The 20,652-nt window shown below is 40.4% G+C and overlaps 1 protein-coding gene across 1 annotated transcript; it reads right to left on the bottom strand.

Annotated features, from left to right (window-relative positions):
- Nucleotides 1-901: 901 nt before the first annotated feature.
- On the bottom strand, nucleotides 902-13,733 carry LOC148832923 (carnosine synthase 1-like). The gene is made up of 8 exons (XM_088919715.1): nucleotides 13,511-13,733; nucleotides 12,724-12,813; nucleotides 11,406-11,902; nucleotides 10,700-10,904; nucleotides 6,762-6,847; nucleotides 6,167-6,398; nucleotides 3,273-3,535; nucleotides 902-2,128 (listed from the first exon to the last, which is right to left on the bottom strand). The coding sequence occupies exons 1-8, from the start codon at nucleotides 13,731-13,733 to the stop codon at nucleotides 902-904; spliced, it is 2,823 nt and encodes a 940-aa protein (XP_088775841.1).
- Between the last annotated feature and the right edge of the window lie 6,919 nt (nucleotides 13,734-20,652).

A 20,652-nucleotide genomic window follows, 5' to 3' on the forward strand; every position in this document is an offset into this window, starting at 1 on the left:
ATTAAGACGATCTCCATTGGAATGGATCACAACATACTGTACAGTACATACAGGAACAGAGAGGGAGTAAGAGAGAAAAGACAAAAGAAGGGAGAAAACAAGTGGCTGAATGATGGGAGAGTTCTGTTTTAACCAGACTGGGTTACCAGACAGGTCATCTGAAAGCTGAATAGTATATTGAACTATGAGAGTTATTATGAAACAACTTGATGTCTTATCTATTTGAAGAAATTTTGATGTCCTATATAAGATAAGATCACTTTGTTTGGCCATATACAATTTCTTGCATTAGGAATTTGTCTTAAAATTGCTCTCCATGAGACACACAGGCAGGGAGAGAGAAGCTTGGGGTCAGAGTGCAGTGTCAGTCATTTATATGGCACCCCTGGAGCCATTGGAGTTAAGAGCCTTACTCAGGGGCCCAACAGAGTAGGATTCCTCTGCCAGCCGCAGGCTTTGAACCAGCAACCTTCCAGCCACAGGCACAGATCCTTAGCCACAGTGCCACTGCTCCACTAAATTATGGAATCCTCTGGCTAAAAATGTTCTCTCCTATTTTAATGATACATTGTTAGAAAGGGGAAATTGGTTTTGGTCTGCCATCCAATAAATGACCATGTGCTGCTAAATGTTTGCTTATTTCCTGCTTGGTATTTTGGTTATAATACACTGATTTGAATTCGTGAGTTTTTCAAGATATTTGAAAAAATGCACATATTACACCAAACATGAATATGAAATTAATATGAAATTTTAAATGCACATTTTATACAAATTTATTTTAAAAATGCTCAAATTCTAAAAATATCCCAAATATTAAAATTACCAATGACAAAAAGTGTGTTAGATCCAATTCTTCATTCAGTAAAATTGCTTTGTGAAACCTCTTCAATTGCTTGTATTATTTTATGAAGTCCAGAAAGTACTTGACGGGATGTTTTTCTGAATCCAAATCAAGAATTTTGGAAGCAGCAATGAGCCTGTGAAAGGCCTCGTCTTTGTTGGGACTGAAGCTGGTAATGTTGAAGGAGGAAAAGTCAAAGTCAATTTTATTTTTCATGTCTCCAACCTTGATAGAATTGATAATCCCATTTTCCTCCAAAGCCTTTAATATTACAGGAAAAGAAGGGTTTTCCAGGGCCTGAACATGCTGAAAAACAGGGCTAGATATACCTACAACATAGCCTCTGGGTTCAGGGGTCCAGATGTGTGGATGGACATCACAGGCTATCAGAAAGGTGCACAGAATAATGTCAGTGCCATAGACCGTCTTGATCCAGCTAGGCAGATAACTTCCACCCGGTCGTGGGTTGATCTCGATGAGCTTGGGGCCTGTTTCAGTCAATTTCATATCGAGATTGTAGACCCCATTCTTCAGGCCACAGTGGAGGCAACACTGGTATGCAGCAATGGCTAACTGGGTCTCTTTTTCAGGGCAGAGGCAGGTGGGCATGATGTGTGATGTGTTGAAAAAGTAAGAGAGTCCAGGAGGCCCACGATCAGAGACAAATGCTGCCAAAAGCTTCCCCTGAAAGATTATCAGGTCTACGACATACCTTGGGCCGCTAATGAACTCCATCAGAAATGGTTCATTTTTGAATCCCTTGTTTATCATGTGATAAGTTGTTCCTTTTAAGTCCCACTTTAGGCTCTTGAAGTGCTGCTGGCACTGCAGGGAGTTCTCCACTATTTTGACACCCATTCCACCACTGCCTTGCTCCAGCTTTACTGCTGCAGGGAAGCCCACCTGTGCCATGGCCGCTTCGAGCTCCTGTTCACTGTCCACGGGTAGGCAGGGCACTATGTAGAGTGAGGGATTGGGGAGATGCTGCAGGCCGTGGCGAATTCCCCCCAAGTGCCGATGAGAATTACTCTTCTTTTTGGCAGTAACGAGCGCTTCAAAGCCATCACTGGGAAGACCTAGTTCTTTGCATACGAGGGACGTCAGTATAACTGTATCGCAATTAAAAGTAATGCAGCCATCGACAATCACGTTCAAATCCCGGACCATCTTGGATATGATATGGGCATGAGACTCATCTTGCGTGTGATCACTGAAGTCGTGATGAAGAGTTTTCCACACCAGAGCAAAAGCAGGATGGGATGAATTGCAATCCACCAAGATTATCTAAAGAAACAGAAATTAACACAGTGGAATCTTACCATTCTTTTTTGGCCATGGGTTTCAAACTGGGAAGAACAGCATGTGTTGATGTCTATTTACATTCAGATGCTGTAGGATATTGTTCTGTATTTGAATAATCCTGTCATACTCTGAAATCATAGTTTTGGGGTGGCAGTGGATGGATTTGGGAGCAGAAACCCGTCAACTAGGACATATCTGAAACTTTTTAAGATCCTTAAAGGGGAAAAATAATGCCAAAATGTGACAGGAGTCACTTGGGAAACTAGCTCTTGATATAAGTCACGAGACAACGGCATATACCCGTTTTATTGAAGTTATTTTTGTCATGAAAACCTTTTAAATTTATTTTTGGTCGTTTCAGATAAAACTCTGGTAGAGACCAAATGAAATCTAGGTCTTTATTGGCCACCGTTTCCTTTTTTTCTTTCTAGTTTCCTAGTTTTACTTACAAAAGTTCAGGATTTAATTTCTTTTATAAAAGGAGGCTTGGGAGATGAGCAATGGTTAAAATGTTTTTCCAGGCATGCTAAAGATAAAAATGCTTCGTAATGATGAAAATCCATTTCAAGATGTATATTATGCTACAGATATACAGTAAGCTTAAGATGTAAACTATTATTAAATGTTCAAATAAATACCAGCAGGGATTGACTGGTAAACGGATGAAGAAGGATACTAAACCATTTGAATTTAGTTTTGTCAATATTGATGGGGTAAAGTGAGATTGTAGAACATTTCACATATTAAGAATTGTTATTTTCTATTTTTTTAAAACATGGAAGTTAACATAACTGTTTTATCTCCTATCGTAGAACAGCTCAGGCTATTCACTAGCATTTTGAAATTATGTGTCTTCAGGTAGGAAAATTAACATGCTCTGCTTATTATTTGCACCTCTGATCTCATCGAATGAAACTAGAAACTGAGACTTTTAATCAAAACAGTGCACATGTGATTTTCTTAAAAATAAGAAACACCAGCCTAAATATCACTTATGTATGCCCTGGATACAGCAATAAGTATCAGCAATAATGCTATCAGTATCAGCAATAATGATACAGCAATAATGACGTCAACATTTTATGCATCAGAATTCGGATTTTTTAACTGAGGCGAGAAACCTTACCTTGATGTGATATTTCTTGGCTGACTGAAACACTCTCAGCTTATTTACATTTCCTGCTCCGATGTACAGGATGGTCTTGTCAGCAATGAAAGAGCAGTGGGCTCTGTGGCACATGGCCTGTACGAGAGGCCCGACAGTGCTGCCCTGTTGGTGGGGCTGCAGGAGCTGAGTGGCAGTGCTCTGAATTCCTCTGTGGTGAGAAGTCAGGCTCAGGAGGAAAGGGTGCAGTCTGTCCTTGTGCTGTGTCAGAGCAAACTCCACACCTGAAGAGAGGCATATTTACACAGAAAAGTTCAAATATCTTCACACAAAAACTTATAATGAACTATAGACCATGAAAAAGGATTTGTTTTGTGATGGTCATTTACTCACTTGCTAGTATTGATTCTAACTGAATTCTTAATGAATTTATTCAACTAATTATTAATTACTTTGTTTGATTAGTTTTTAATGCTTTCTGGTTCTTAAATATAATAATAAATAATAATAATATTTGCTTACACTTATATAGCACTTTTCTGGACACTCCACTCAAAGCACTTTACAGGTAATGGGGACTCCCCTCCACCACCACCAATGTGCAGCATCCACCTGGATGATGCGACGACAGCCATAGTGAGCCAGAACGCTCACCCCACATCAGCTATCAGTGGGGAGGAGAATAGGGTGATGAAGTCAATTTATAGAGGGGGATTATTAAGAGTCCATGATTGGTAAGGGCCAATGAGAAATTTGGCCAGGACGCCGGGGTTACACCCCTACTCTTTTCGAGAAACACCCTGGGATTTTTAATGACCACAGAGAGTCAGGACCTCGGTTTTACATCTCATCCAAAGGAAGGCGGCTGTTTACAGTATAGTGCCCCCGTCACTATACTGGGGCATTAGGACCCACACAGACCCCACTAACACCTCTTCCAGCAGCAACCTTGGTTTTTCCCAGGAGGCCTCCCATCCAGATACTGACCAGGCTCACACCTGCTTAGCTTCAGTGGGTTGCCAGTTGTGAGTTGCAGGGTGACGTGGCTTCTGGCCATATATTGTATGAATCTGAATTAAATATACAACAGAACTGTGGAACCTGCTGGAATGTTATCTATGGACTAAATTTTTAAACCATGTTTTAAAGTTAGCAGAATGTGTATTTTCTAAATTTACTACTGGAATATTCCTACAATATCTCATTTAAACTAAAGAAAATATTTTCTGATATCGAGGTCTGGGTAAAAGGGGAAATCTGTGAAAAGCAATTACTTAATTGGCCAAAAAATAGAAAAATAGATTTTTGTATTCAATATGTAATCAAGTTAATGACAGATATATTTTAGGCCTTTTAAAGTACTTAACTAAGATTTTATGACAATTAAAAAAAATAAGGGTAATCTTCCAGTACTTACCAAAAGATAGAAAAAACAAAGTTTTCAGTACTTTGCTAGACACAATAGCCTATGTTTTTATTTATTTATATGCATCATAATAAAATATTTCTTAATGTACCCAAATACTGTTGGTTCGATTTTGAACCAGTACCACTAAAGGCATTCATCTTTCAATTTGTCCAGTTGGTCAGCATGAATCTGATACTGGAAAATCATAAATGATGGTACTGGGACTACTTCAGTTAGCCTATGTTAACCACCACCAAGCTGCCCAGCTAAGAGAAGACTCCTGAGTTAAAATTGAGAATTTTTCAGAAAGATAGGTAGCTAGATAATCACAGATGAACTGGTGATTCTGGACTACAGTATATATCAATAAAATCCTACAAACTACAGAACTGAAGTTAATCTACTGGACTATAAAACAAATCTAAGGTCTTAACAGTACTGTAGGTACATTGAGATGTTTTGTGAATTTTTAGGCTAAAAAATAATGTAAAACTGCTTTGCACATGTAAGGTAAAAGTTAAAAAAGAAAGAGTTGAACTGTCAAGTGGCATAAAAAATTCACCCTATTTAATATTGTATTTGTAAAAAAGAGTAAGAAATTCAACCAACTCTAAAATACTAGAGAGGTAACAAGATACACCAGCCAAAGGTAGAAAATATTGGCAGCATACAGTGAGATGTGATGCTTTGTACCATAAATGTTAATCAGTAAAATTGAAGTATTCCACCACACAGCTGGTACAAAAGGTTTCAAAGAGAGAGCAAAGAGCAGAGGACTAAGAGAGCAGTCTTGTCTGGTTCCTCAAGTCAAATGAATTTGAGTAGGTATCACTGACCCCATTAACAAGCAGAAGCATTAGGCTGGATGCACTTTACAGAGTACAGATCAAATTGATAAATTATCTTTCTTTCATCAACCCTCTCTGAGGGTGAATGAAGGAGAGAATACATGCATCAAGCAAATGGACTAGATACGTTACATACAATTTTACATACAAATTGTGTTTAGAAGAGATAACGGGCGATAGCTAGAGTATTTTATTGGGTCCTTTACTTTTTTTTTCAGAAGGAGAGAAATCAAAGCAGATTTCTGATCTCAGTGAAAAACATGGAATAATTAGCTGGGGAAGTTATGCTTAAGATTTACAATGCGCTAGTAAGACCTCGCTTAAAACTCATGTTCTGTTTTCCTCACTATATCACATTATAAAAAGTATGTTTTATATCTTTGCCTCAGGAGATTATCAGACAGTTTAGGATAAAGGGGGGTTAATGTTTCAGTTAGGGAAAGAACTAAATCAGGAGCTGAAGATATCTGCAAACCTCAGGCTTTCCAGCCAAATACTTGAGGCCCAGGATCTGAACTCTTTTAAGAAATGTCTGGAAACGTTTTAGTCTCATTAGGTACTAAATTACTAAATCAGAAAATCTGGCATGCATCATTTCTTATGTTCCTGTGTTCTGCCTACATGTATCCCTAGCGTATAAGGTCACTAAAGAGCAGTACCTATGAAATCAATCTGAGGAGTAGCCCCTCCCCTCTCTTCACTGGAGAGCTGGGACTGGTAGTCCATGATGCCTTGCATGGCTGCCTCGGCCCACTGCTTCAGGAGCTGCTGAAGTTCTGTGAGGTAGTCCTGCTTTGTGAAGCCCCAGTCCTGAAGTGTCACTTCCAGAGACTGCAACACTGTGGGGCTGCTTCTAATCGGAGCTTCTGTCCTATTCACCCAGCACACTACCTGAAACGCAGACAAGCAACATTAGCACTGATGTCCAGAGCAGTGGTACTTCCCCAGAGATCCTGCAGGATTTAAATTTTTAACTAAATATCTTCAAAGGATAATGGCATGGAAACATTATTACTTCTCTTCAGATAAGGTAGGAAACTGGATGCTGGTGTTTTTTTCCAGATGTACTTTGATACAGATCATCTGAACAGTTTTTCATGGGGAGAAATTATACAGTTATCTTTACACACATATGTGGAACTTATTTGTTAAAATAACAGACCCCATAATTTGATAATTATCTAATATTATTCTACTTGGGTTCAACATCTACTGACAACCACCTGACTACAATATATTTTATTTGCACTGTACCTGCATCAACTGAGGCTGATCATCAGCAGAACGGCAAACTGTGGCTCTGATGTGGAGATCAAGCTTTCTTCTTGAAACCTCTGGCTCTGAATAAATATACAGTATACAGGCAGTTATAATAAATGTTTAAAACATATTCATTAATATCCATGTAGTTTCACTACCCTATGCTTTACTGTTCATCATAACTTAATCAGAGAATGTCTGATTTCATTATCAACACTAGAAAACCAAGCCCGAGGTGTAAGAAGAATGTCAACCTTCATTTTTTAAAGTGAAAATTTTGACTGAATAGGAAATAATTATCATTATTTCCCTTAACCGTGTGACCCTTAACCATGTGGGTCATCAAACAAAATGTGAGTTTACATGTTTCAGTTCTAAATAGTGGAAACAATATCTTGATTTTCAGTGAAATTGTGTATATACCTATGTTTCATGTTAGTCCCCGTACATTAACTTTAAATAGTAGCAGGAAATGGTAAGTCTTAAATACATTCAGTCATTTATTTATTTATTGCATTATTAATGTGCTAATAAGCATTCCATTGTCTGTCCTTCCTCATTGTATCGTTTTCATACAATGGCACAAAACATTCTTGTGAACACAATACCCTGTGTCTTCCCTTATGCACTGTGGTACTAGAATTCTCTTGACGCGCATTTTATGTGTAAACTGGTGTCACTAACATTGTGCAGTAAAAGACAAAGGAATGTTTCACTAGGAATGACAATGCCCAAGATCGAAGTGTAATGAACTATTATGGAGCTGATATTTGGCTTAACCTGCTTGGCTGAGGGCTGACCTCCTGGCCATAGGACGAGGAGGCCAGAACTCCCAAAAAGAACCAAGCGGGACCCCAAGCCACCAATGCAGAATTTGGAGGAGCCTCTAGAAGGTGTGGTCTGTGATGCACGGATTGTTGCAGCAGTAGGGTGGTCGGAGTGCCTGTCTGCGTTCTGTATAGGTTTACTGTAGAGAAGTCGGCTTCTGTTGGCATAGGCGAGTTGCTTATTATAGGTACACGTTGAGGTGTTGACGGAAGGGAATTCAAATGAACACGGGGTGTAAATGATGAGAAACCATGTAGGCTCTTTGTAGATGGGAAAGGAAATTGCTGCTATTATTAGATTGGGTTAGTGGTGGTGATGTTATCTGGATGGATACGGGCCCATGTTTGCAATTGTGTCCCCCAAAAGCAGCAATGGAAATTGGAGACTCCTGCGCTTGATTCACACAGTGATCAGGAGGAGAGATGGAGGTAGACACTAGCAGCTTGGCCTTTTATAGCTGTTATAAGTTTGATGAGGGTTTCCTAGACGGACGGAGTAGCCGGCTCGAAGGAAATGGGGAGGCTTGTAGACCTTATGGCAAGTAACACCTTTGCTATCTGACGATAAATTAAGTGTAAGGAACTAACTGCTGCAGCTCTTGTGGACTCTGGAACTGGATAGCGAGCACTGATGGCCTAATGACAGATCCATGTGGGCACTGTGGAGAGGAAAACAAAAACTCCCGTTGGGAGAAAATCAACCTATGGGGGTCCCGGCCCAATGGATGCCCCCCTTCCGGGCAGCTAGGCATTTTTTGGATAGCTCCAGACTCCGGCTGTAGTACTGTAGCTCATGGAATTTACATGTGTGGATATTACGTGAAGTGAGAGCAGTATTGGATCCAAGGAGTAGCGGTGCGGAGTGGGAGAAATGATCCCGGTGCAGATTTGGATGTCGAGGATAGGGACTTGTGTCAAGGGGTGATTGTTGAGTAGGCAGAGGTAGGAGGCTGGGCGGACCCAGAAACGAGAGGCAGCGACGGCAGCCGCGAAGGATGAGAGGGAGAGAAATGGGCCCGGGGCCAGATCGGATGCCGGGGATAAAAACATGCATAGGACAGGGGAATGAGGTGAGGGACTGTACCTGTTCGGATGTCGAGGGGGGTGGCTTTGGTAGCTACAGAGGACGGAAGGGATGAGACTGAGGCTGAATTGGGGAAGGGGGATAAAGAGGCGACGAGAAGGGGACGCGAAACATAGAGCGGTTGGTAAGAGAAATGAACTGGATACCGGGGATGGGGAAGCGAACAAAGCAGGAGCAGAGTGGACATGGGGGAGAGATAAAGGACAGGGATGTAATGGGGACATGGGACGAAGGACTTACCTTAATGAGGTGGACTTAAAGGACTTACCTTAATGAGGTGGTACCAGTGGCAGAAAGGGCGAGAGAAAAAACACAAAGTCGGGACAGAGATGCAAGACATGGGACTTACCTGTATGGACATTAAAGAGGTGAAGCCAATAGTAGCAGGGCTGAATAGACGAGACACGTGAGAGCTACAGACTGGGCCGGAAGTAGGACGCCGGAAAGACCGGGGGCTGGGGAGATGGCCGCAGTAGCAGCAGAGACAAAACGAATAGATCCAGGGCCAAATTGAACTCCGGGGATGGGGAAAATGAGACATGAATTTTGAAAATGCACGCTTCCAAGACGAAGACCCGACTCCGTGAGCAGTGGTGTCTGAGCCTGGGAGATATGCAGTCACGCGGCAGCCTGGAATGTGTTTTTTTTTTATAAAACGGAACACCAGGGGATCAAGACACAACGAGACAAGGACACGAGACATAAGGGCTGGGTTGGACGGAAACACGAATAAGACAGGGACACAAGACGCAAGACAACTGCTAACTGGGCCAGAAGTAGGACACTGAACAGGCCCAGCGCCAAGGAGGTGGCCGCCGTAGCACCAGAGACGGGAACCCGGGGCTAAATTGAACACTGGTCCAGGGACACGAGACGGGACAATTGCTGGCTGGGCCGGAAGTAGGACACTGGACAGACCTGGGGCCCAGGAGATGGCCGCAATAGCAGCGGATGCAAAAGTCGCATGCGAGGGAGAGGGATATCACGTTGGTATTTTTAGCGTTTTGTGGAGGAAGGATGAAGGGAGTGATTGCTGATTACTGACAGCTGGGAACGATTGAACGTGGTTGTTGTCATCCCTCCCGAACTTTTGTTATATAAACTCCATATATCATATAGCAGTTTATAAAATACTGTATATAATATATAAGCTATGCAGCTGAAGGGATTTGTATTATAAAATGCTTTTGCAATGTAGTGTGGCAGGTTGCCCTTTGAAACCACAGACCTGCCACTAGAAAGGTCATCACAAAGGACCACTTGCAAGGTAGCCTCATATGAGATAAGATCACTTCATTGGTCATATACAATTTCTTGTATTAGGAATTTGTCTTTTCGCATATCCCAGCTTGCTCTCCATGAGTCACACAGACAGGGAGAGAAACTTGGAGTCAGAGAGCAGGGTCAGCCATATGGCGCCCCTGGAGCAGTTGGGATTAAGGGCCTTACCCAGGGGCCCAATGGAGTAGGATTCCTCTGCCGGCAACCTTCCAGCCACAGGCGCAGATCCTTAGCCTCCATGGGTGTGTATTAGTCACTATTTACAGTATATTATTCAGTAATGGGTTGGAATGAACATTCTCATCTGTCTGTACTTAGGGGGTTGACTTTAGTATAGAAGGGTGTCCAACTGCAACAGCTGCTGTTTGGAAGAAATCAGGGTGTGAGCTAGGAAACCATGGTGGTACAGCAGATGTTTAATTTTTTGGTTAGACTGTTATTTCTGAATGACGAGTTTTTATTTCTTTTAGAGTTTTTTATTTGTGAGTTTTGTGCAAAGCCTTTAAATAGAGCCTACTGGACCTTAAACCACCTGTAACCTTGGAGTGCAGAACCCAGGACCCACACTACCAAAAGAAGTTGTTAAAATTATTTTATTGGTCATATGGTTGTACTCTTCCTTGAAATTTATGTTAACAGTTTTTCACCTGTATATTGGTCTTTCCTCTTTATGTTTGCACTGCTCCTACAGTACTAGTGTGTATCGTTCTCTTAGTAAAGTTGGAGAGCCGAGCTTTTACCTTTGAAGATGACACTTTGCTGCAGCTTCCAGGGCTTCAGCGGTTGGACTGAGTCGTAAGACGCCGTGATGAGAATAGACTCTCCCTGCTGGATCTTGGGCAGGAGACCTAGTGCTGCTTGAAGGATTTCTTCTCCTGCGCTCTTTTGGTGAACTGTCATGTTGTCACGGAAACACCATTTTGCCCCAGAAGGTTGGACCATCACCTGTGGAGTCAAGAAACAGAATTGGGGTTTCTCGAAATTCTGGGCTTCCTTTACTCTTCAATCCTACAGTGTACCCCCTCTTTCCAATTTTTCAGCATCATAAAGCTCTACAGCTTATTAGAGACATTGTTTTACAGAAATAGGAATCTGAAGTGTAAAAATGCAAATCCTAAAATTGAATGTCGGATTTTTCTTTTCTGAAACAGAAGAGGAAGTGTTTGTCATGTAAAGGGTAAAACTCAGGAAAAAGTCAATCTGTTTAGAAAGAAATGCAATCACGTTGCAGTAAACTGGTCATTTTTGTAACATACATCATAAACTACCTTTTCCTTTGTTCTTTTTTGGAAAACACATAGTTGTCTGTCAGCTTCATATTAAAAACTGATTAGAAATACAAACTTGTATTTAATCGGACTGAAGAAAATCTGCCAGTTTATCTCTGAATCTTATACCAAGACTAAGTTTTATTGCGAACCCTGTTTACTCAGAAAATACACTTGCTTTGTGGCAGCTCTCAAGGTCAGGACGGTGCAGAAACTCTTCAACAGCCCCCAGCATGGCCTTCTGCAGCTCTTCTTTCTCCTGAGCAGAAACCACGGTCACCTGGGTGTTCGGGGGCAAGGATTTAAGGTTGGGGCGAAAGGCAAAGGCCAGGGTTGGTGGTACTTTAATGCCTCTCTGAGCCACCAGCTGTCTAGTCAGAAGTACATCCTCAACCACTCTGGTGAGCTCGGGAGAACCGCAGGTTGGACAGTCCAGATCCTCTTCCGTTATGGTGCCCAGAACTTGCCCATTTTCAGCCTCATGTGGCATGCTGTGGTCACCCAGGGAGCTCAGGAAATAGCTGGCGCGTCGGGGAGGCTGGAAGGTGTCCAGGTTAGTGCAGCCCCCTGACCCAAAGGTGACGGCTTTGTGGATGAGGAGAGAGAAAAGCCCTGGGTTCTTTTGGGAAGGAGCCTTGGAGAGCCAAGAGGAGGACAAGCAGAGCATCACATGACCTGGGGTGACAGCAGAGCAGCAACACGGAAATTATCAACATTGATTCTTGTCAGCAACGTTACTCCTAGGACCAACCCGTGAAACATTACTCATCATAATGAGAACACTATAGGGCTTAACCAAGTCTAAGTCTAATGTTTAACGTGTAAGTTTTACTACTGTAAGTCTATTTGAAATGAGGTTCGCTTTCAGTCAGAGAATTCCCATTAACCAAGAATTCATCCTTTCAGATGAAAAAGAGACTGATGTGAAGCATTTTTCAAACTGGCCCCAAATGTGTGACACTAATTTGCTTTTGCAGAAGGTAAAATAGTCTCTTCAATAATGTCCATTAATATTAAATTTGCATACACTTGGTTCTTCTCTTAACTTGACAATTTTATTAGAGCATTGGATATCCCCTGTACTGCTGCTACTCTCCACTTGTGTCCTACAAGGCTCTGTGCTACTCCCAGGACCACTCACAATTTTCATACCACTTCTATGCAGATAACACTCAGATCGTATTCTCATTTCCTTGTTACTCTTGTCTCTTCCCATATGAAAAACCTGGCTCTCAGCCTAAGCGTTAATTTCTGTGCACTATAAATGTACAACCCAAGTTAGTAATAACTCATGCATATATTAAAATGTTACCTTTGTTAAAAAAGGTTGTGATGAAAAGCTAAATTTAGCTTTAACAGATGTCTTGGTGAAACTGATGGCTGGATTGTGGCTGAATCAGTGACGAGCTTTTTTCTAGACACCAGAGTGAGCAATGGGCATTGATGCTGAAGGAATTCAAAGATATTCTTTGCTGAAGGAATTCAATAAAACATACCGGGACATCGCCTGCCTCCCTCCAGCAGAATAGGAAGATATTTGTCAGGTGAGGCCAGGACACAGATAGTCATGTTAGAATCAGTCAAATCTGCAGAAAGAAACAGTTCTATTAGTAATGTACCAAGCAGCATAAATGATTTAATAACCTTATTTAGAGATGAAACAGGGGTGGAAAAACATCAAATTAACCTTTGGCCCCACTGAAATGTCTTTGCTTCCATAAAGCTTAAAAAAAGGGAAATAAGTTTTTTCACTGGAGGAAAAAGTTTAAGTTTTGAAACGTTTCTGTGTGTTTTCCAGAGTGTGCTTCGACCCACTCTACTGGCATTGCTAATAGGTTTCCATAAATCTTATCTTTGCTGTTGTTGAGAGAGAAATAAACAAAAGGTCCACTTTTTTAATGCTTTTTGAATGCTTCTTCTGTAACAATGCATAGCAATACCGCATTAAATTTAAGTAATAGCACTGCTTGCTCTTTGCCGTACTTCACTCAGATTGCTCCAGCAAAATAACCGGTATACAAATTAAGGTGACTTGGATGGAAGCATCAGCCAAATAAATTATTATTAATAAATTAAAAGCAGAATCACAGGGTAGTGAGTCCCAGGATGAGCACTGATATCACAAGGAGTACCTATTAGAAAACATGCAGAGAACAGTTTGATTAATAAATTAAAAGCAGAATCACAGGGTAGTGAGTCCCAGGATGAGCACTGATATCACAAGGAGTACCTATTAGAAATAGAAAAGTTTGACTTTGCCAAAGAGTAGTGGTTCGGACCCACCTGCTCTTGGTGTAGCTGTGCGGTCTCTAGTTTCAGGAAGCCCCAGTTCCAGTAGTATCTGCTGTAGAGAGCTGTAATACTCTGACAGCCCCTCCTCCTGCAGGGCTGGGTCACTCTCCTCCCAGTGAACGTGCGGACCGTCTCCTTCATTATAGCTCTGGCAGCCCACCTCATTCTCACATACTGCTTCAGGTGCCTTCAGCGTGTCCTTATTCCTCTGCATCTCTGATGGACCTTGTCAAGTGAGGCCTGCAGCACAAGTTGTACAAAACACAATTTTAGCATCATCAGTGCTGTGAGCTGCAGATTACTCACTTTATTTTTTAAGAAGCAACGCTGTTCTTAAATGGCTCAAGATATATATATATTTAAGGCACTTAAATTCCTGCATTGCCTGATTTTCTAATCTATTCTCTTAGATTCCCCACAGTGGGTAATGGAAGAAGTTTGATGATACATATCCAAAATTCGCCACCAGTTCACTATGTTTGGCTGTGTTTTACCAATGTACTTTTAATACAATATATCACAGGGAACATTTGTAAAGTCAGGTCTGTGCAGCGACAGAAGTCAGCATATGTACGGGCAGGACAACTAGCTCACAATTAGAGTTTAGATTTCCAAGAAGTCAGTCTTATTTCCTTGAGAAACAGCTTATTTCTGATGAGAACTACCCATTAAGTCTTAAAAGAAAGAACAAAAGAAACCATTTTCATCACAGTCTGTTTTAATCAACTTAAATGTATTTGTCTTAATTCATCCCCATATCTCTGAGTCCTTAATCTCTTACAGGAGTGTCATTCATTATCAGAAATACAAAGGTCAATTTATTTAACACTTCATGCTGAAAAGTAGAAAGAAGAAATACAATCTGACGCATCAGAAGAAAGCTCAACAGCTGAAACTTTATGGTTGTTCTTTCTACATGAATGAACCTTTAAGTGTTCCTTTGCAGTCAATGCATGCTGACACAGCTGTCCATTTATTATCAGAAATGTGCTTGTTCCTGGTAAGGGACACAGTATCATGATTGTAATCCCTCCCCCTTTAGGGCGCTCCGGCTCTTTCACATTTTAATTGATTTTGTGCACCTGCCCCCTGTTCCAGCCCTTCCCTACAAAAGCTAGATGCTCCCACCATTTCTGGCTCTGCATTGAAAGATGGACGCCCGGAGGCCCGCCTACCACCAAGTTGCCCTACGCCCGTGTCTTGAGGGCATTGGACTCCTATCAGCATCCTGAACCAGCCAACTCCGGGGCTTGGAATGTCTGGCCCCGTTACCCCTTTTTTATCTCCCCGACCCTTCACCGGATTCTGCTCCGGTTTTTAACTTTTGTCCTCTTCGTCTTGTACTGGATTACCTGGCTCCGGACTTTTGCTTACTCTGGATCTCCCTACATACTCCCTCTGGATTGTCGCATGGACCACCCCCCCCCCCCGAGCACCAGCGCACCGGTCAACACCCCCCCCGATCTTCTACCAGCCCCAACCCTAGGCTACTTCCCCCCATGTTTGTTTCACTCCCTTCCGGATTCTGCTGTCTGCATAGGGTCCTGAATGACGCATCGTGACACACAGCAGCCCAGAGCCTATTCTGGATCCACAGTGTGCAAGGTGGGACTATACAGTAGAACAGTCCACTGTTAGGCAAAAACTGGCACACAACCGCTCAGGGACAATTTAGAGACACCTGTTAGACACCTGGCAGCCTGTTTTTGGAAGGTGGGTAGAAAACTGAGCATTTGGTGAAAACCTGGTGATGATCTTGGAGAGAATGAGTAAACGTTACACAGAAAGCATCTGTCTGGAAGTCAGGAAATGAGCCCTGTGAAGCAGAAGTCTTAACAAAAAGAGATGTAAAAAATGTATTGTGTTATTTGTTAAGAGGTTTCTGGCTGAGCAAGCAGAAATCTCTTTCCATCACTCTCTGTACCTCATAACATAATATTCTACCACAAAACATTGTGGGATCAGTTCCAGGAAGCATTGGGCAGCGAAATTGTTTATTTGTTGATTGAAATTGGAGGTTTGTGTTTTCACTGTTGTCTGTAAATAATGATGCATTTGTTTACAGTCATGACACTTGTTGATGAGGCAATGGTCAAGACCTGCTGAGTAAAAGCAGAGCAGAGTTGTTTTTTTATTTATTTCCTGAAGTGTTTTAACTACAAACCCTGGAACCACTCTGGATTCTTAGGATTTCACCTGTGCGAGGAATGTGCAAAGGTCTCCAACTGGCCAGCGTGACCTGCAGATCTTCACACAAGGCTTAGTTCCTGACTGAGCAAATAGCAAATCGGTCACACTCTTAACATTTCTAAACTACAAACTGATTTTTGAATTTTCCGTTGTACCCCAACGTTTTAAAAAGGCATTTGACACCTTTCATTCAATATCTTTATTCGTCAGCTCTATTTTTTGTTAGATTTTCCTGTAGTGTAAATGCTTTACTTTTTGTACCCTTTCTGTCAACCTCATCAACCCTTGACAGAACCCGGCTTTTTTAATGCAGCAGTTTATGGATGCTGTTTTCTATAAGACATTTATGCTATTAGTATTTTTGTATTTGTATTACAGCTGAATTTAAAACATTAAATTAACATTATTCTAGAAGTTAAAATTCACTCTCCCACCCCCAGCACAGAGACCTTATACAGATACAGCTACCCTTCACACAATTACACATATAACTATTCCCATTTATACAGCAAAGTGAGATTTGTATTAAATATAAACACTGGGCTTTCACATCGTCAGACTACTCGTTTAAGAAAGAAGTCACCAAAATTACACCAATAATACATCTGAAATGTAAACTGTAAATAGGGCAATGTTTTGCACCAAAAACCCCCAAACATAAATAATAAGCCCATCAAAGCAATATATAACAAAATTCACAAGAATGCATAGATATCTAATGATTACATTATTTTCACATTTAACTAATCTATTTCTTGACAACTTGATTTTTTGCACTAGCAAAATAAAAAGCTAAGGTAACTTCTCTGGTCTACTAAATAACAAAATTATATAAAAATAACATGTGCATAATGTTCTTTAAGCACTGAAGAATATTTTATTGCAGGTATCATGTAAAGAATGATAATTAGGTGGTCTTCACAGTCTGGGACTAGACCAGGAGTTACAAAGCATTTTGCTGTCAAGTGTCAAAATCATACTCACTGTTGAGTGCTGGTGACGTCTCGTTTTCACTACTGGGACTGCTTCCTTTATCACACGGTTTTAAATGAATCGATGGAAACACAAATTATGCATAACCAAATGAGTTAAGGAGGGCTGCATCTAGTAGCTTCAATTGTTTAAATGACATAGGCAAGGCATTCCAAAATTACAGTAATTCCAGCTTGTACATGAAGATTCTAGCAGAGCTAGTGCACATAATGTATGTTTTGATAAACAGACTTTCCAAGCCACTTGGACAGGTGTCCAAGACACTTTTTCCTGAAACTTAGTTGCATTTCAAGATCATGTAATCCCAGCTTTCATTTTCATGTACTTTTTTTAATTTAATGAACCTGGGCCATAAATTTAAATGCACTGTAGCAACTATTAATTCACTTAGAATATAGTCTTATTAAAGATTTCTAATAATCTTGGCATGCCTTGATCAAGCAGTCATTGTGGCTAAAGAGGCCCCTCTGATAAAAGACATCATAAAGCTGTATTAAACTGAACAATGTAATGACATATAGAACAGACGGACTCCAGCCAGTCTCCAGGCTGGTTTCTTTGTGAAATCACAGGTCAAAGGTTGCTATTCAACACCAAAAGGAAGATGCACCAATAAGTGATCAACAGGGCTGATATCAGAACCAAACCAGATGGCATTTCACCCAGTCATCAACTTGTGATGTCATCCATAAACTAGAACCCATATCATTCTGGCAAGAGCTTCTTTTCAATGCTAAAACCGGTGAGGGGCAATCTTTGCAGACGATAGAACTCAATGGTCAGTCTGTAAAGGTTGTGGAGAGTTTAAAATATCTGGGAACACATATTGATCAGAGGCTGAGTTACACTGATAATACAGAAAACATTTTTAAGAAAGCAAATCGGAGGCTGTTTTTAATTCAGACTCAAGAACTTTAATGTTAGTCAAAATGTCCTATAGAAGGCATATAAAAGCCTTGCTGAGAGCATCCTGGCATTTAACATGACAGTTTGGTATGGAAACATGGGGTTGAAAAACAAAACCAAACTGTCCAGCATTGTGGCAGAAAAAATAATTGGGAAATAGCAGCCCCAGCTCTATGATTTATATCAAAATATAGTTCAAGTCAATATAAGTCGTTTGTCCCCTCTATAATAAAACTACTCAATGAATGTATGAACTGTACATGTAGTCCCACCACTACCTATTTATTTATCTATTTATTTAGGTATCACATACTGTTGTTGTGATTTTATGTGACACTTATGTTTTGCTTGTGTGTTTTGTATTTCTATGGGAGAAGCCAAAGACAAATTTCCACAGCAGTGGACAATAATCTCTAAATCTAACTCTCAATCTAACTGGCAATCTGACTTTTCCAACTGCAAGCTGTCTGACTTAAACTTTTCTTCAAGAAGCCATGCCAGGAGAGTGAGTCAGTAAAGTGCAGAATTCTGTCCAAGATATTCTTCTTGAAACAGATTAATCTTGTGCTTATGAACCCACTGTTATTTGTGCCTGATCACTGAAATTAGAAAGTTGGACTCCTTTTTGTCGACATCCAGAATATCCTAGAATATTCTGAGCAAAGCTATATCCAAGGTGAGCCGAGTTCCCATTTTGACTAACTTGTATCTCAAGAAGACGAACTGCAAGATGCTACTTTGGCAGAGGTAGCAGCCTAACCAACGCAAGCTGCTAGGCAATGCCAGGCAAAACTTTCTCTCTCTTCTATGTCTGCATCAGGACCCTCCCAGCACAGAGAACCTGATATGGAAACGCAGCTAGCTTTATTTACCAGATCAAAGTTTAAACTCATCAAGGACGTTTGGCCAATAGATTGTTGAGTATTACTTCATTATTAACATCCTAATTCTCAAGATCTGAACTGTTATCCCAAACGCATTTGATGTTTAGTTTACAATAGTAAATGCATATTTATAGTGTCTAAGAATATAAAAGTGATTTAACTATATGAGACTGATAGAACGTAGAATGTGACACAATATAGTCAAAGTGTTTTTTAACTTTTAAGTTATTAACTCTGATCTTTGTAATCCCTGAGTGAATGATCAGCATTTGTATTCACAGCAGATCATTTCAGATATATCTGTTCATATCAATGTCTTCAGAAAAAATCTGAATCTGTTTTCTTCAGAAAGTACTTTTTGCCACAGAGTGTAGACGGTTTGACCGTGCCCCAGCATGTGAATGTAATGTAACATATTAAGGTACCAAGAATTTGTTTCTTGCAGTAGCTCTTAAAACATGTGGTTTAATGCCTTGGCTCTTATACAGTCCACAATTTTTATCACAAGATCCATCACCTTTTCATTTGATGCCCCACCACCCATGTGTAAAAGGATATCCCAAACTAAATGAAACATTCACAAATTAATTGTGTACACCAGTAATGTTGGGTACTCCTTCTGTAGTGGATTTCATTATACACATCTTCATATTTTATCAAGATATTACTGCGCATAGCTCCACCAAATAGCATGGTAAAATTTTGGCAAGATAACCCACTCTGATCAAGTATAGCAATCATCCTTTCACATGACCACAGTACCTTTGATTAACAATTACTCAACACTGGCACAGGTGGGAAACATTTGCCTTCCTACAAAAAGGCAAAAACACCTGGGATTGTCAAAGAACCTTCACATTAAGGCAAATTCAGTTTTAAATTTTCATGCAAAACGTTTTGAGCTAATAGTGTAGGTGATGAAACATTAGCATTTGAACACCAGCTTCTTTGTCCTTTTTAACTTTTAAGTTATTAACTCTGATCTTTGTAATCCCTGAGTGAATGATCAGCATTCGTATTCACAGCAGATCATTTCAGATATATTCTATTACATTGTTGCTGTTTATCAATGTATTGATTATATCAATAAACTGCATAATGTATATTTAGAATCCATGCATGAGAGCTGTAAATTATGATGTTAGATTGGTTGTTAAAAGTCAAGTACTCTCACAATTTACTGAAACAATTTCTGATTGTAATTCCCGATTTATGATCTGTTACAGCAAATTAAAACCCCCAATCTCCTACAGTACTGTACATGTTTCTCTTGCCAATAACTGTGCTTTCTGTGTGAGTGCACTAGTCAAAAAACTGTACTACCCCTTGTTCATATCAATGTCTTCAGAAAAAATCTGAATCTGTTTTCTTCAGAAAGTACTTTTTGCCACAGAGTGTAGACGGTTTGACCGTGCTCCAGCATGTGAAGGTAATGTAACATATTAAGGTACCAAGAATTTGTTTCTTGCAGTAGCTCTTAAAAATGTGGTTTAATGCCTTGGTTCTTATACAGTCCACAATGTTTATCACAAGATCCATCACCTTTTCATTTGATGCCCTGCCAACCACGCGTAAAAGGATATCCCAAACTAAATGAAACATTCACAAATTCATTGTGTACACCAGTAATTGTGGGTACTCCTTCTGTAGTGGATTTCATTATACACATCTTCTTATTCTATCAAGGTATAACTGTGCATAGCTCCACCAAATAGCATGGCAAAATATTGGCATGATAACCCACTCTGATCAAGTATAGCAATCATCCTTTCACATGACCACAGTACCTTTGATTAGCAATTAACCAACACTGGCACAGGTGGGAAACATTTGCCTTCCTAGAAAAAGGCAAAAACACCTGGGATTGTCAAAGAACCTTTAAATTAAGGCAAATTCAGTTTTAAATTTTCATGCAAAATGTTTTGAGCTAATACTGTATGTAATGAAACATTAGCATTTGAATACCAGCTTCTTTGTCCTTTCCAGGGTTTTACTGTATATAAGTAAGCCCCTGCTGTTAGCAGGTGTTCAGCATGCGCATGAGAACAGAACAGAACTTTAGGTTAGGTTAAGTACTCTCACCATTGCTACCTTAGAGATGTGCACCATGAATATCACTGGGTTAAGTGTACTGGAAATATTTGACAAAATAATTGGACT

Source organism: Atractosteus spatula, chromosome 6, assembly GCF_055471065.1.
Source record: "Atractosteus spatula isolate fAtrSpa1 chromosome 6, fAtrSpa1.hap1, whole genome shotgun sequence".
Taxonomy (NCBI): Eukaryota; Metazoa; Chordata; class Actinopteri; order Semionotiformes; family Lepisosteidae; genus Atractosteus; species Atractosteus spatula.

What these genes read in the sequence shown, in the direction of transcription:
- LOC148832923 (XM_088919715.1), bottom strand. Translation starts at nt 13,733, where the DNA reads ATGCAGAGGAATAAGGACACGCTGAAGGCACCTGAAGCAGTATGTGAG. An exon ending in GGGAGGCAGGCGATGTCCCG is followed by an intron (nt 11,903 to 12,723) that starts GTATGTTTTATT and finishes CTGTCACCCCAG; the next exon opens with GTCATGTGATGCTCTGCTTG. An exon ending in ATCAGCCTCAGTTGATGCAG is followed by an intron (nt 6,399 to 6,761) that starts GTACAGTGCAAA and finishes TCTGCGTTTCAG; the next exon opens with GTAGTGTGCTGGGTGAATAG.